The sequence below is a fragment of the Anabrus simplex genome, chromosome 4, assembly GCF_040414725.1.
Source record: "Anabrus simplex isolate iqAnaSimp1 chromosome 4, ASM4041472v1, whole genome shotgun sequence".
Classification (NCBI taxonomy): domain Eukaryota; kingdom Metazoa; phylum Arthropoda; class Insecta; order Orthoptera; family Tettigoniidae; genus Anabrus; species Anabrus simplex.
Genome location: NC_090268.1, coordinates 386,307,487 through 386,322,700, shown reverse-complemented (window position 1 = coordinate 386,322,700; position 15,214 = coordinate 386,307,487). Strand labels below are relative to the sequence as shown.

At 39.8% G+C, this 15,214-nt stretch overlaps 1 protein-coding gene across 1 annotated transcript; it reads right to left on the bottom strand.

Annotated features, from left to right (window-relative positions):
- Nucleotides 1–5,938: 5,938 nt before the first annotated feature.
- On the bottom strand, nucleotides 5,939–7,552 carry LOC136872744 (protein DPCD). Its single transcript, XM_067146572.2, has one exon. It carries the CDS (start codon nucleotides 7,433–7,435, stop codon nucleotides 6,824–6,826), a length of 612 nt encoding a protein of 203 aa, XP_067002673.1. The 5' UTR covers nucleotides 7,436–7,552; the 3' UTR covers nucleotides 5,939–6,823.
- Between the last annotated feature and the right edge of the window lie 7,662 nt (nucleotides 7,553–15,214).

Below are 15,214 nucleotides of genomic sequence, written 5' to 3'. Positions count from 1 at the left end.
CTTCTGTGCACCATGAGAACAATATCTCTGACAGAAATCTGCAGTGAATGACCTATAATTTCATGCATATTGTGTGCATTTCTCCTATTATTATTATTATTATTATTATTATTATTAGTTAAGAGTTAGATTATAACCCTGATATTTTTATTGTCCTAACAAACTATGTTCCAATGGTAGTAACTTACTGGAAATATGACAAATTAACTTACAGTCTGATCTACCAAACCTGTCAGCAGTGATGCCCTTTTTGTACCATAAAAAATATTCCTGTGAACATACATACATACATACATACGTACGTCCGTCCGTCCGTCCGTCCGTCCGTCCATCCACTGGGCTGTCACCCAGGTGGCAGATTCCCAATCAACTGCTAACCTAGCCTTTTCTTCAATTATTATTATTATTTCGTATGGCGAAACAAGGATACATTAGAAATACATATTTCTTAAATAAGTATGTAATTTACAATTCAGCATTCAAAACTTAATGTCCAGACTTTCCAGCCAGTCCACTGCTTCTGTAGAGGCACTATGTAATTCTCCATTGAATCTTCTTTTTGGGCAGTCCATAACAACGTGCCTCAGACCATCAGCTCTTCTCGGAGCACTGCAAGGATGGTGGATAGGATTTGAAGAGGTCCATTCTTCGTGCCAGATCTCATCAGCATCAAAATGTGTTTCCAGGAGCTTCTCGCCTAACTTCCATAATGGGTTTCTGGACTTTAATCTCTTTGGTTTCTGAGGGTTGCAGTCCTGATGTAAGGGCAGTTGAGGATTACTGCAACATTTCTGCCATTCTCTTACAAGAGCCAGTTCTATTCGTATGTGAGGGGGATGGATGTTGCATAAAACGGGTAACCATTTTAGGGGTGTTGATTTGATGGTGCCTGATATTGTCCTCATGGTTTCATTCAGTTGCATTACATGTTATAAATCTCATTTTTGGTCCGTATTGAAAATTTACAGTTCAACAACAATAAAGGTGTTTAAATTAATCCACCTATTCAATACTTTTATTTTCACTTATAGTGGTTACAGACTATAAGTTAAATGGGACATGTTTCGCCCTCAATTAAGGGCATCTTCAGCCTAAAAACAATCATCAAAAGTACAACTAATATTAAAAGTGGAAGCTAAAAGTTTAGCCAGTTATTAAAATTCGGAACATAAAAATGTGAAAAATGATGCAATATATAAAGATGCTAATGGAAACACTGTCAATGATTAAACTATAATCTTGTCGGAGACTAAAACTTCTTCCATTAAAATTCCAATTAAAACAGTTCATTTAAAATATTAGTGGAATACCAAAGTGGTAATAATATAAAGCCAACGACATGAGGGCGTGAACACAAGCATAAACATGATTGTCATAAATACAATACGTCCAAGGCCGCTGATGAAATTTGTGAGCATAAAGTGTGACAGAAGCATCAGTTGAAAAATTGTAAGTGGCCTTTAGCACTGGTAGGTAATATTATTGGCTGAAATCTTGTCAGGAAATGTCAGTAGATACTGAAATAATGTTTTATGTTAGTTGAAAGTTGTTATTTTTTATCCACTGTTGTGTTGGTTGCTGTCCTTCTGTTGGCTCTGAGTCTCATGTTGTTCATTCTTCGTGCCAGATCTCATCAGCATCAAAATGTGTTTCCAGATATCATTTTTCACATTTTTATGTTCCGAATTTTAACAACTGACTAAACTTTTAGCTTCCACTTTTAATATTAGTTGTACTTTTGATGATTGTTTTTAGGCTGAAGATGCCCTCAACTGAGGGCGAAACATGTTCCATTTAACTTATAGTCTATTTATGTAACCACTATAAGTGAAAATAAAAGTACTGAATAGGTGGATTAATTTAAACACCTTTACTGTTGTTGATCATTCAGTTGTATATCAACTTTTGAAGTATATACTCTGTTAAGCCACACAGGGCAGCAGTATTCTGCAACTGGATAGATCAAGGCAAGAGCTGATGTCCGTAGTACTGTCGCATTTGCTCCCCAACCTGTTCCACTGAGCTTGTGTAATATGTTGTTCCTTGTTTTCATCTTGGCTCAAGTGTTAGAGAGGTGTTGCTTTACGTCCGTAGGTATAACGTTAAATTACCCTACATGCGTCTCCTGGGTGGTGCTAAGCAAGCAACGAAATTGGCTGTTGGACCTTAAGCTCTGCTTAACGGATATCCCAGCAAATAGAGGATACATTAAACTTTTCTTCAATAATTTCAAAGAACTTAAAAACTTATCGAACATTTCCCTTGATAAATTATTCCAATCCCTAATTCCTTCTCCTATAAATGAATATTTTTCCCCAATTCTTATTTTACTATGCAGAATTTGTGTGTTCCTCGGGCTGGATTTAAAAATATTAATTTTCAAATATCACTAACACTACCATACAATTCACAGATACAGTAATACTGGTTACATTAGAATGAGATCAGTCCGCCTGGTAGCCATGAATGTTAAAGTGTCAAGTCTATGTATTACTCGCACACTTTTTAGTGATAGATGGAACCCTAGTGCTGAATCGGTCGACCTCGGTTATCTTCGAGATTCGTATTGGCAACCTTTGAAACACAAACTATGAATCGCTTATGCATCACTGTGCGACATCTGGCGTACACTTTTCCTACTAGTAGGTACTGTTGTTGTTTACACAGCAAAGCCAAACTATAGAATTCATGCTAGGAAAAAGATTTGCATCGAGAAATGTTATATAATGTGTGTGACACAGTTATTGGCTTAAGATAATAAAGGTTTAGAAAATTCATATCAATTGATCATATTATCGATTCAATTCACATTTCATTTCCATTCAGTTGGCAGTATTACTGGAACCAAGAGAGCTCCCTCTTTACTCCTCACCCCTGTACAAAAATCTATCACTAAAAAGTGTGCGAGTAATATATGGTCTGACACCATGGTTAACCAGCTGAAGTCCTGTTGGTTAAAGCAACAGAATGTTGGCTGGCAGGGTAGGAGAGGTGGTGGTATACAATTTCTAGTCACTAGATTGCATGGCGAATTCCGATCACTTTATGAGAGAAGTATTCATTCCACCTTTTCAACACAATTCATGATATGCATTATATCATGAAGAATAAATAGTCATATTAAAATGTAGGGCATGTTTTGTCCCTCTTTTGAGACATATTCAGTTACAAATAACTTCAATATCAAAATATGAATGAAAATCCACAGCCTGTTTCCAGTCATTCGACCAGGTCAGGAATGGAATGAATGAAGCCCCATCTAGCAGCGAGGATAGGAAATGTGCTGGCTGCCGAAGCCTGTCACACTCCTCTGGGGCAATGATAAATGACTGACAGATGAAAAAAATGTTAATGGATAGTGTTGCTGGAATGAAAGATGACAGGAAAAACCGGAGTACCCGGAGAAAAACCTGTCCCGCCTCCGCTTTGTCCAGCATAAATCTCACATGGAGTGACCGGCATTTGAACCATGGTATCCAGCGGTGAGAGGCCAGCGCACTGCTGCCTGAGCCACGGAGGCTCAATATCAAAATATATACATATGAATTTAATAATAATGTTACTTGCTTTACGTCCCACTAACTACTTTTATGGTTTTTCGGAGACGCCGAGGAGCCGGAATTTAGTCCCACAGGAGTTCTTTTACGTGCCAGTAAATCTACCGACATGAGGCTGACATACTTGAGCACCTTCAAATACCACCGGACTGAGCCAGGATCGAACCTGCCAAGTTGGAGTCAGAAGGCCAGCGCCTCAGCCGTCTGAGCCACTCAGCCCGGCACATATGAATTTAAGAAGTACACTGTGTTGCATTTAAACTGAAATTTTATCCCACAAAAAATTCCATCCATTGTCTCAGGTGTACTAAATAAATACGTGTGAATGAACTGATATCTTGATGAAATACAGGTGTTCAACCAATGTCAACTTGAGCAGCTGTGATTGTTATAGGTGATAAACAAGTCACATTAATGGGGTCCAATATAGGCGATAAACAAGTCATGGGTAATGGGGTCCAATTTACCGGGGAACACTTCTCATAGAGTGATCGTGAACAACGGTGTTCTAGAAGAATTTTAATATAGCTATGGATAGAGGGAGCCAATTATTATGTGTATATTTTCATCACTGAAATTATCTGTAGATAAAGATATCCCAAAAAAGGTATGAAGCACGACTAGTTATCCTTGGTGATTTAATGTATATCACGAATTGTACTGAAAACGTGGAACTAATACATCTCTTATGAAGTGATTGGTCAACGTCAATATGGAATTCATTATGCAGTTTATTACATGCAATGCTAAATTCTGGCCAATGAAATTCCTCTTGCGAGGTCCTGCGAGTTCAGATATCTTGGTTCTCACCGTCAGCAGATGGTGGCACGATTCAGAAACTTCGAGCTTGAGTACATGCTGCCTGGCTTAAATGGCATCAGGTTACAGGTGTCCTCTGTCACAGAAAGCTATCTCTGCATATTAAGTCAAAGATATACCGCACGATTGTCCGCCAAGTAGCTCTCTATGGGGTGGAGTGTTGTTGGCCTTTGGAGCAGATGCTTCATACCATGGAAATGAAGATGCTAAGATGGTCACTGGGAGTCACAAGGCTTGATCACATCAAGAACAAAGTCATCAAGGCCCCTTTCAAAGTCACCCCGATACAGAACAAGATGCAAGAGAAAAGGGATTAGCTGGTATGGACACATGGCCAGAGTTGATACAACGTCCATTGAGTAGCAAGCTTTTGCATTTAACCCTGATAGACAGAAACCGAGAGGACGGCCAAGAAAATGTTTGAGGGACTGCATATGTGAGGATATGTGGCATGTGGGCATACGACCTGCTGATATCATCAACCGACTGAAGTAGAAGGCCCAATGTAGACTTACGGTGCACTCCGCATCTTGATGAGAAAATGCCAAGGAAGAAGAAGATTGCATGTCAAAAGCCTGGATTCAATTCCAAACTTCTCCGCAGTATTCATATGGAATAAGGGAATATGACGCTGTTGATGGTGATTCATCCTTCGGATGGAGACATTAACCCTTGGTACTATTTGAAAGGAGTAAGCTATGTGCCACCAGCACTGGGTTTCACCCTCTTCCTTCCTATTATCATATATCACGGTCATTCACTTCATCTCATTAACTCCTCCGATGAGGCTGATATCAGGCAGGACATCCGGTCATAAAAACATACTACAAAGATTCATCTCACTTCATACCCAACCCAATAAAGAAACACGGTTGGATAAACACACAATTAGAATTAGATCAACCACATCTGTATGAATATTAATTACCTTTAAAATATTGCAAATAAAAACTACTACTACTACTACCTTCCAGGATGTTTATATAGAAGAATGCCCTTTACATGGGCGCCCGTGCCCGGGGGCAAGGTGGGAACGCCCCCCCCCCCCCCCATAGCTCTAAGGGAAAGGAAAAAAATCTAATACAGTCAGGTGTTTTTCTTTCAAGAAAATGATTTAAAAATCAGTATTATGTAGAAGTGGTAGGGGATACCGTATGTGGTATTCTACCGTGGAATACAAGTCGCCATTCATCTTCCAAAATATTAAAAATACTACATACCCTCAGGTCTAGCCCCCTCCCCCCCCCCCTCCCCCCACAAACTATCCTATGGGCACCCTTGTGTCCTTAAGTGGCACTGATGCTAAAAGAAACTTGTCTATAGGCCTAACTGTCTAGTTTTTATATGTTACTGGAATATGAACAGTGGAAACATAGGCTACTGAGCCTATTAAAAAATATTAAATGACTGCTTGATGTCATCAGCTGCACTTAACACTCCATTCAATATGAACAGCTGCACAACTTTAGGCATAGGCTATACATAACTACAAGAATATACCAAACTATTATGAAAAACATGTTTCAAAGAGAACTGTTAAAAGTAAAGAGGAGGAAGAACACAACTTAATGCAGCATATGATTTTCTTATCATATCCTGTAACAGATAAAATATATTATCTTTATTATGAACTTGGCTAATGCAACCTAACCTCATACACTGAGAAGACAAGTCTAAATACAACAAAATCTAAAACTAAAGGCATTCCTTAACAGACTTCATTACTAAACACAATCTCAGATTGTAGGCTTAGCTCAGTTTAAAATATTCTCCACTGGTAAAATATGAAAGTGAAAGAACTTCTAGTGTTATTAATTGTTCACACGAAAAATATAAAAGTTCAGGTAGCCTGTCATCACTAAGAGATGGATGCTGCCAAATAATTATAAGAGGAAAAAGAGAACTTATGGAGTTTAATCTACTTGGAATGCATTTAAAAAACTGTAGGCCATTTCTGAAATCCTCATATTTTGGTAGATATTGTTACCAGGCTTAATGCGAAGCATGCCAAATTTGACGGACAAAGGTAAAGACTTTCAAGCATGATTGTTGTTTCAATATTTGTCACTTACATTAGAAACACGGCTGACAATGTTAGTCAACACTGTAACAGGTACTATAAATAGATCGTACTGAAGAATGAATACAAACGCAAATAATAGATCTTCTTTACCTTGACTCATCAGATGACCAGTTCTGAATTACAATGCCAGATGATCAATGGAAGAAAAAGAAAAAATCTTCACAGGTGAAAATAATTCTGACAGCTAAAATGGAACTATTCATATCTACATAGACGTAATCTAGTTACTTAATGCATTGCTTAACTTAATGTCTCTATAATTATCACAAGAAGTGCAATTATACATGAACACAATTACAATCAAACAGCAAATAAAAGAGGGGCGACACAGAGGAGCTGCATTGTAGACAATGTTTACATTAGTTCAGCTTGGCTTACAGTCAGGATCACCTTCTTTTGTGGTTTTCACTTTTTTCACTTCTTCCAAAATCTTCTTTTCTAACTGTACGACCTCCGGTGGCTTTTGATATGTTATAATCAACGTATTGTATTTATGAGAATACTGGATACGGTTCTGTTCAGGTAACAAACCAACACGTTCCAAATCTGGCACACTCAAAGTTTTGTAATACTTCTTGTTGCTTGTTCGCACAGTAATACACTTCTTCTCAGGTTCTGCTGTAACCGCATATGTATTCAAGGGGTAGGGAAGATTTCTTATCCTCCATTCCAAGGCCGACTTCGTAATTCTCCTCGTCACAAAAGGAGCACTGCTGCTTTCTTTAATACCAATAGATTCAAGACTAACAAGACTTGCCTCTGGATCTCCTATTTCAACATCCCACTGAGCACCGTCTCCCTTAAGTTTTGTTCTATTCCTCCAAGCTCGTTTCACAAGAACATCAGTCTCCATATTATACTCTTCTACCATTTCTAACCCATCTCCAAAAGTATAATGTATCTTCCGTTTACCATCTTGAATAATGCCAATCTTCTGAGCTTTCTGTATTCGCTCGAGCCAATTCTGAATAATCATTTCTTCCTGAAAACAGTGATAGCAACAAAGACAAACTAAGGTTAAAACGCAATTTGCAACTAGAAGGTAACAACGTTAACGACCATAAGTGACACGAGGTGACAGATGTAAACAACTGTGATACCATGGAAACAGCACATTACGTATTAATATATTATCATTAGAAACTATAACCAATATCAAAATACGAAATTTATCTTAGAACGAATCAAAAGATTTTATTTTTGTATAACTCTGACGGTCTTTAGGAATAGATAATTAAAAGGAAGTTAATTAGATATATAGACAACGTGTGATTTATTATGGTAAATTAATTATTCTTTCTGACCGGGTGAATAGGGATGTATGAAGTACTATTCGCACACTTTATCTTGGTGCATTTACATCCTAGTGCTGAATCGGTCGACCTCGGCGATCTTCGAGATTCATACTGGCAACCTTTGAAACACAAACTATGAATCGCTTAAGCATCGTTGTGCGACATCTGGCGTAAACTTTACGTACTGGTACTGTTGTTGTTTACACATCAAAGTCAAAGTATAGAATTCATGCTAGGAACAAGATTCGCATCGAGAGATATGTTTTATAATGTTATATAATGTGTATGTGACATAGTTGTTGGCTTAAGACGATAATGGTTTAGAAATTTCATATCGATCGATCATATTCTCGATTCAATTCAGATTTCATTTTCATTCAGTTGGCAGCACCAGGCAGCACTATCGATTCCGGGACAGCTCCCTCCTTACTCCTCACCCCGTACACAAATGCATCAAGATAAAGTGTGCGGACAGTAAAATTTGTCCGCTATAGAGATCATAGAGATGTGTCATTCCTGACTGAACTGCTCTTCGTCAGGATACGTCTTCAAGGAAGGACTAGCTACGGAGTTGTAGTTCTTTAAGTCCCAACCACCGCCGTCTCGATCCTCCTATACTGCCTGTTCTATGCGAGCCTTTTTGCGACTACGCTGCGACAACATTTCTCCGCTAGATGGCAGACATAGACGCACAATGTTCTAAACTTATTCTAATGACGGCAGCCTACAAAACACTATGCAGTATGGTCATATGTTCACTGAAGCTCGTAAATTACATCAGTAATATTAAATATCGGCAATATTACCTGTATGAAGTCGCAGTTGGCCTCTTCATGCACAATTTAACGATTTGCCTGTACGAACGCTTGGCGTGGTACCGTACTTTTTGTGTTCTTGCCAACGCAATATCAAATAACAGGGGTCTTACGAACTTGGTTAGGATAATATCACTAACAGTTTGCTGATGTTCTTTGACTTCACACTCTAACAAAACACATTCTGAAAGTTTTTTTTTTTTTGCTATTTGTTTTACGTCGCATCAACACATATAGGTCTTATGGCGATGATGGGATAGAAAAGGCCTAGAAATTGGAAGGAAGCGGCCGTGGCCTTAATTAAGGTACAGCCCCAGCATTTGCCTGGTATGAAAATGGGAAACCACGGAAAACCATCTTCAGGACTGCTGACAGTGGGGTTCGAACGCACTATCTCCTGGATGCAAGCCCACAACTGCGCGCTCCTAACCGCACGGCCAACTCGCCCGGTATTCTGAAAGGGAAGACGTTGCAACTCCTCATATTACGCTCGTACGTTTGAAGGACTTCGACAATAGGGCACAGCAGCTTAAACGAACTCCTGCAGATGCTTCACCAGAGCAACAAAATAAGGTTTCGGGCATCGAACTCCTCCTCTGTCCTGATGCATAATCAGTTCCATTTAGCGGTATCGAAGCTCTAGACAGTGAGATGTTGCTGACACAAATGTCACACTCCATCCTCTCTTCAACAACACGAACCTATAACCCGCAAATTAGGATTTGATTTCCTGTTTCTAGCTTGATTGGAATATTATTGTTTGGATATATGAGGTTGCCCAAAATGTCTAAACATGAAGGCGTTTGTTTTGTGATTGTCCGTCACAATTCTTATCACAAGGAATCCACTATCCTCCACGGCTTTAATCACTTTCTGAAAAAAATCCGCAGCCTGTTTCCAGTCATTCGACCGGGTCAGGAATGGAATGAATGAAGCCCCCATCTAGCAGCGAGGATAGGAATTGTGCCGGCTATCGAATCCTGTCGCACTCCTCCGGGGCAATGATTAATGAATGACAGATGAAATGAAATGATATTCGAGAGTGTTCCTGGAATGAAATATGACATGGAAAACCGGAGTATCCGGAGAAAAACCTGTCCCGCCTCCGCTTTGTCCAGCACAAATCTCACATGGAGTGATCGGGTTTGAACCACAGAACCCAGAGGTGAGAGGCCGGCGCGCTGTCGCCTGAGCCGCGGAGGCTCCATCACCTTCTGAAATAAGATGTAAAGGCACAGATACGAGGGTAATCTGAAGATATCCAATTACTTCCTTTATTAGGTCCTTGCCTAGATAAAGCCGACAGCTGCTTTTCGCTCAATTCCCTTCTAGACGGTATTTCATTGAGTCTTATCTTTTCTGGCTGCGAACCACCTTGCCGAGATTGGCAAAATGGTACACAACAATTGAATATTTCGGGGAAAAAATCTGAAGTTTCAGTTCTGCGAAAAATGTACTTTGCACAAACGGAAAGAAACAAGTACCAACGCCTTAAAATCACTTTTGAAATGTCTATAAGCATAACATGATTAATTCATTTCACAGTTCTATACAAAATATCTCTTGTACGAACGGAAGTGACCAGAAACGTTTACTCATTATACGAAATAACTCAGGTTTTCACACACATTCATGCACCAATAACACAGTGTTACACCCACACTGATAGCGAAGATTGTGCGTCTACTGCTGCACTCTTACGGCGACTTGGAGAAATATTGGTAGTCGCGCTTTCCTGTGTTAAACTAGTGGTATAGAGCAGGCAGTATAAGAGGATCGAGACGGCGGTGGTCCCAACGGTTGCCTACGAGATATACAAGGCCGGGACATAGCTACTAATTTGTCGCTGAAAAAGCGGCCCGACCATGTTCACGGTTTGGCCGCTAGATGTCAGGTTTCCGTTCTGTTCTTGGCGGACTTTAACATTGTGATATGCGGAGTAATTGTGATGCTGTGTTGATTTTGTGCAATTTTTTGTGAATATTGTTTCTGTCGGTGAGTGTCTGTGAGGTTGAAAAAAAAGTGCATCTGTTGTGAACCTCTCTGTATTTCGGATGACACTAAAAAAGCATGAACATTGACGTTCCATAGTTTCCCTTCCGAGTGCGGTTTAAGGGAGAAATGGAAGCAAACTATTTCTAGGCAAGGTGATATAGTAGGATCTCTTTAGGTACCTAGCAATTCTTCTCATAAAATAGATTTCAGTGCAAGCTCATCAATCAAATTTCCTTATGGTTTCATTGTGTATCCTGTTCACAAACAGGAAAATGTCAAACGCAGGAAGCGTCCAGCTCCCAAAAATGATGTATTGCCATCAAAATTTTAAAAGTTCCGATTCAGACAACGATGAACATACCATATACCAGATTACAGAAAATAACCTGTAAATTGAGAAGTAGGATACGGGTAATGAAATCAGAAAAAACTTTTACGGCATCTGAACTTGACCAAAAAGCAAACCAAATTGAAAATCATGCTAAAATTGGTCATTTAGGAGCTTTATTCCTGTTAGAACGAATTTAATTTTCTTCTTCTTTCTTCATCCGTTTACCCTCCAGGGTCGGTTTTTCCCTCGGACACAACGAGTGATCCCACATCTACTGCTCACGGGTAGTGTCCTGGAGCACCAGACATTGGGTCGGGGAATAGAGCACAGGCACCCTCACCTGCTATGCTAACAGGGGCCTTGTGGAGAGATGGGAAGATTGGAAAGGACAGGCAGGGAAGAGGGAAGGAAGCGGCCGTGGCCTTAAGTTAGGTACTATCCTGGCATTTGCCTGGAGGATAAGTGGGAAACCACGGAAAACCACTTCGAGGATGGCTGAGGTGGAAATCGAACACACCTCTACTCAGTTGACCTCCCGAGACTGAGTGGACCCCGTTCCGGCCCTCGTACTACTTTTCAAATTTCGTGGCAGGGCCGGGAATCGAACCCGGACCTCCGGAGGTGACAGCTAATCACACTAACCACTACACCACAGAGGCGAACACAAGTTTAATTTTACGGGAAGAAAAAAGAGAAATACGGTGAAACGACGCTAAATATTTGCGTAACGGGCATAACATCGCTCACCAAACAGTGGCTTCAATACGAATGTCAAAATATCAGATGTGCGGAGGAAAAGATTGGATCGCTGATAATTGGTGAAAGGGCGAATAAACCCAAAGTTATTTATGATCGCAATCTCGATCCGCTTATTGGATACACTGAGGCACAATCAAAGGAATCGGTAAGATGTGACAAACTCGCTATCAGATTTCTCTGCCTCTTTCGTGAATTACTTATTTCGTTTAAACAAATTGTAAGAAATACGTTGTAGAAAATAAGTCAAACAATTGCTCTTGGTCTATCTTTGATCTCATATCTGTTTGCTGCCTTCTGGAATTACTAGTTTTAATGAATGTTTATAGATTTTCATATTCGAACATGTTTTAATGAGCGGGCGAGACAGATCACTAAAGAGAACGAGGACGAGTCAAGTGTGCTGTATTTCCCGGCCTTGTGTATCTCGTAGGCAACGTCCCAACCGACCAATGAGACGCTTGCATGCTATATGAGCGGGACATGATGGAACTAAGAGTAGGAGTACACGGCCAACTTGATGCGTCGCTCTAGCTAGCTCAGCGCAGCGAGGGATCCAGTCGGCCGTAAGTATAGGAGTATAGGAGTAAGACTAATCAGAACTGAAGGTTGGCCAATGGAGAGTGAAATGTAAATTTTAATTGTATAGATTGATTGTATTGTGTGATACCAGTTGCAAAACAATAAAACTTGGCGTTTATTTATGTCAGTGTCGACATAATCTTTTACATTTTCGTGTCGGGAGGCCAGCTACAGAGCTGTAGTTCTTTTAGTCCCAACCGACCAATGAGAGGCGGGATGAGTAATTCTTCAAGGAAGAACTAGCTACGGAGTTGTAGTTCTTTAAGTCCCAACCGACCAATGAGAGGCTTGTATGCAAATTGAGCGGGACGTGGTGGGAATAGGAGTAGGAGTTGGAATAAGACTAACCAGAAGGCTGGCCCGGGACTCTTCTACAGGAGTGCACGGAGATAACTTTCTAATGCAATGTAAATTTACTTGTGTAGATTGACTGTATTATATGATACCAGTTGCGAAACCATAAAACTTGGCTTATATTTATGTAAGTGTCAACATAATCTTTTACATTTTCGTGACGGAAGACTAACTATGGAACTGTAGTTCTTTTAGTCCCAAGCGACCAATGAGAGGCTTGTATGCTATTTGAGCGGGACGTGATGGGACTAAGAGTAGGAGTTGCAGTAAGACTAATCAGATGGTTGGCCCGGGACTTTTCTATAGGAGAGCGCTAAGGCAACTTAGTAATGAAACGAAAATGTACTTGCGTAGATTGATTGCAATACGAAACACCAGTAGGGAAACCATAAAACTTGGCCTAAATTTATGCAAGTATCGACATAATTTTTTACATTTTTGTGTTCGTGATGTAAAGTACTCAAAGCTAAAATAGGCCTAATTCAAACGCACGTAATGTGATATTTAGAAAGTTTGAAATCGTAGCCCAAGTTTCATAATCAAAATATTAATAATGTGGAATCACCGAACTCAGCTTATCGCCGACCGGTGTAGCATGACGGAAAGCACTGTTCGCTTGTAACCCGGACTCGAGAGGCGCTGTGGGTTTGAATCTCTCCATCGGCTGTTCTCTAAGGGTTTTCCGTATTTTTCTCTTTTCCCTCGAGGAACATGCTAGAACAGTACCTTCTTCAAAAACCATGGCTGATTCCTTACAAATCGTTTTCCAAACCCTCACTTGCACGTGAAATTAATACCACGGTTCGGGATCGTATTTTGTGACTGATGGCCAAATTTCAGAGGTATTGTAACATTGTTCCTGGGGATATTTAAAGAAAATGCACTGAAAATCCAACCTTTAATAATTTTATTCTCAGTAACCTAATTGCTATGCACTTTAAAACAATCATGATTGTTAATTTTTAAAGGTGTGGTGCGAAGTGTGAGCAGATATAACATACCCACGTGCTGGCCACGGACCATTTGTTGGCAGCCCAGCCGCCTGGGACTCTAGCGAGCGAAGTTACTGAGGGAGAAGAGTAGGAACTAAAAGAATTGCTCCCAAAGAACTGTTCACTTCAGGGACTGAGCAGTTCTGACACTAGTCCTTCTGGTGAACTACTCTTACCCATCTCTAGTCCAATAGGTAGCGTAATAGTTGTACCCGGTATGCGCTTTCCGCTGCTCGATTGTTTTACATGAGACTTATATGGAGTATTCCAACATTTGTTATCATCGTAAAGAAACTTTTGCTTTAAATGCATGAAAATGGAGTTACCATATTCTGCTAATGTTTTTAATAAGACGGCAAATGGTATAGGTGCAATGACGATTGCGGATTTGAAAGCAGAATTGAAGAAAAGGAGGGGGGGGGGGAATTTCCGGAAAAAAGCAAGAGTTGATTGAAAGGTAAGGACTAAATGCAGCAACTCCTTCTTTTAGCGTTTTTGTTAAGATTGAAGCCTTTAAGTACAAATCGCATTTTGAAAACATTCCTAATACGGTATTTTTTCTTTCTTTTGCAGGTTAGAGGCGTACATAAGGCATGACATTGGCGTGTGAGCAGTGCCTGGGTCTACATCCAGTACGACTGAATTTCATCTCACTGCAGCGCACGAGTTTCGGGATCTTGTTTCGGATCAAAAACAGAAAAATAAAGATTTCAAACTTGGAATTAATGAATTCTTTCGTATTCAGGAAATCTGCAATTGATGGTGCTCCAGTGTCAAATTATAGGTCACTGTGTGATTCAGGGTAAAGACTGTTCAATGACAGATTTATTGAGTTGTGAAGTGCTGTGTACAACACAATGAAGTGTATTTTAAAGGGCAGGTCCGGTCAGAATTTACAAAGAATAAGAAGTATAATTTACATACATTGTTAAATAAATCAGGGAATATTGAAGGAGCAGAATGTGAGTGTGTGGCTGGAGCTGGTCCCAAAGCAAGATGTAAACATATTGCTGCTGTCTGTTATGTCTGCTATGCTCTAGAGCATTTTTCAAAAAGTGGTGAAATCAAATGTGTTCAAACGTGAACACAGCTTTTGCAGACCTATCATCAACCAGCTAGTGCAAAGAAAACAATAAGCCCCATTAAAGTGGAACATTTACCATTAGCTCCTGATAGTCAGTTGCCCTGCCATGAAGTGAGACCCCCCTCCGGTATAAATCAAAGTGGGTATGAAGATTGTGTACATCTTCTTGTGCAAAATTCTCATCACAAACTTACATTTTCACATGCCTTAAAGAGAAGGAAAGTATCTGTGCAAGGAATGTTGCATGACCATTTGTATGATGCCAGTTGTTTGACATCATACGCAGAAAATCTAGTTGCTGCTGATGAGGCAAAAAGAGCTCAAGTGGAAAAAGACACAAGGGATCAGTGGAAGGAAACTATTTGGTTTCACGAAAGGTAGTATCGCTTGACTGCAAGTACCTTTGAAAGAATTTGTCATACTAGGGATCCCGAGAAACTTGCCAGGCAGTTGAAGAAGCCATCAACATTTCTTAATAATAATAATAATAATAATAATAATAATAATAATAATAATAATAATAATAATAATAATAATAATAATAATAATTT

Bases quoted from the DNA above. Each gene is read 5' to 3' on its own strand.
- LOC136872744 (XM_067146572.2), bottom strand. From the start codon at position 7,435: ATGATTATTCAGAATTGGCTCGAGCGAATACAGAAAGCTCAGAAGATT.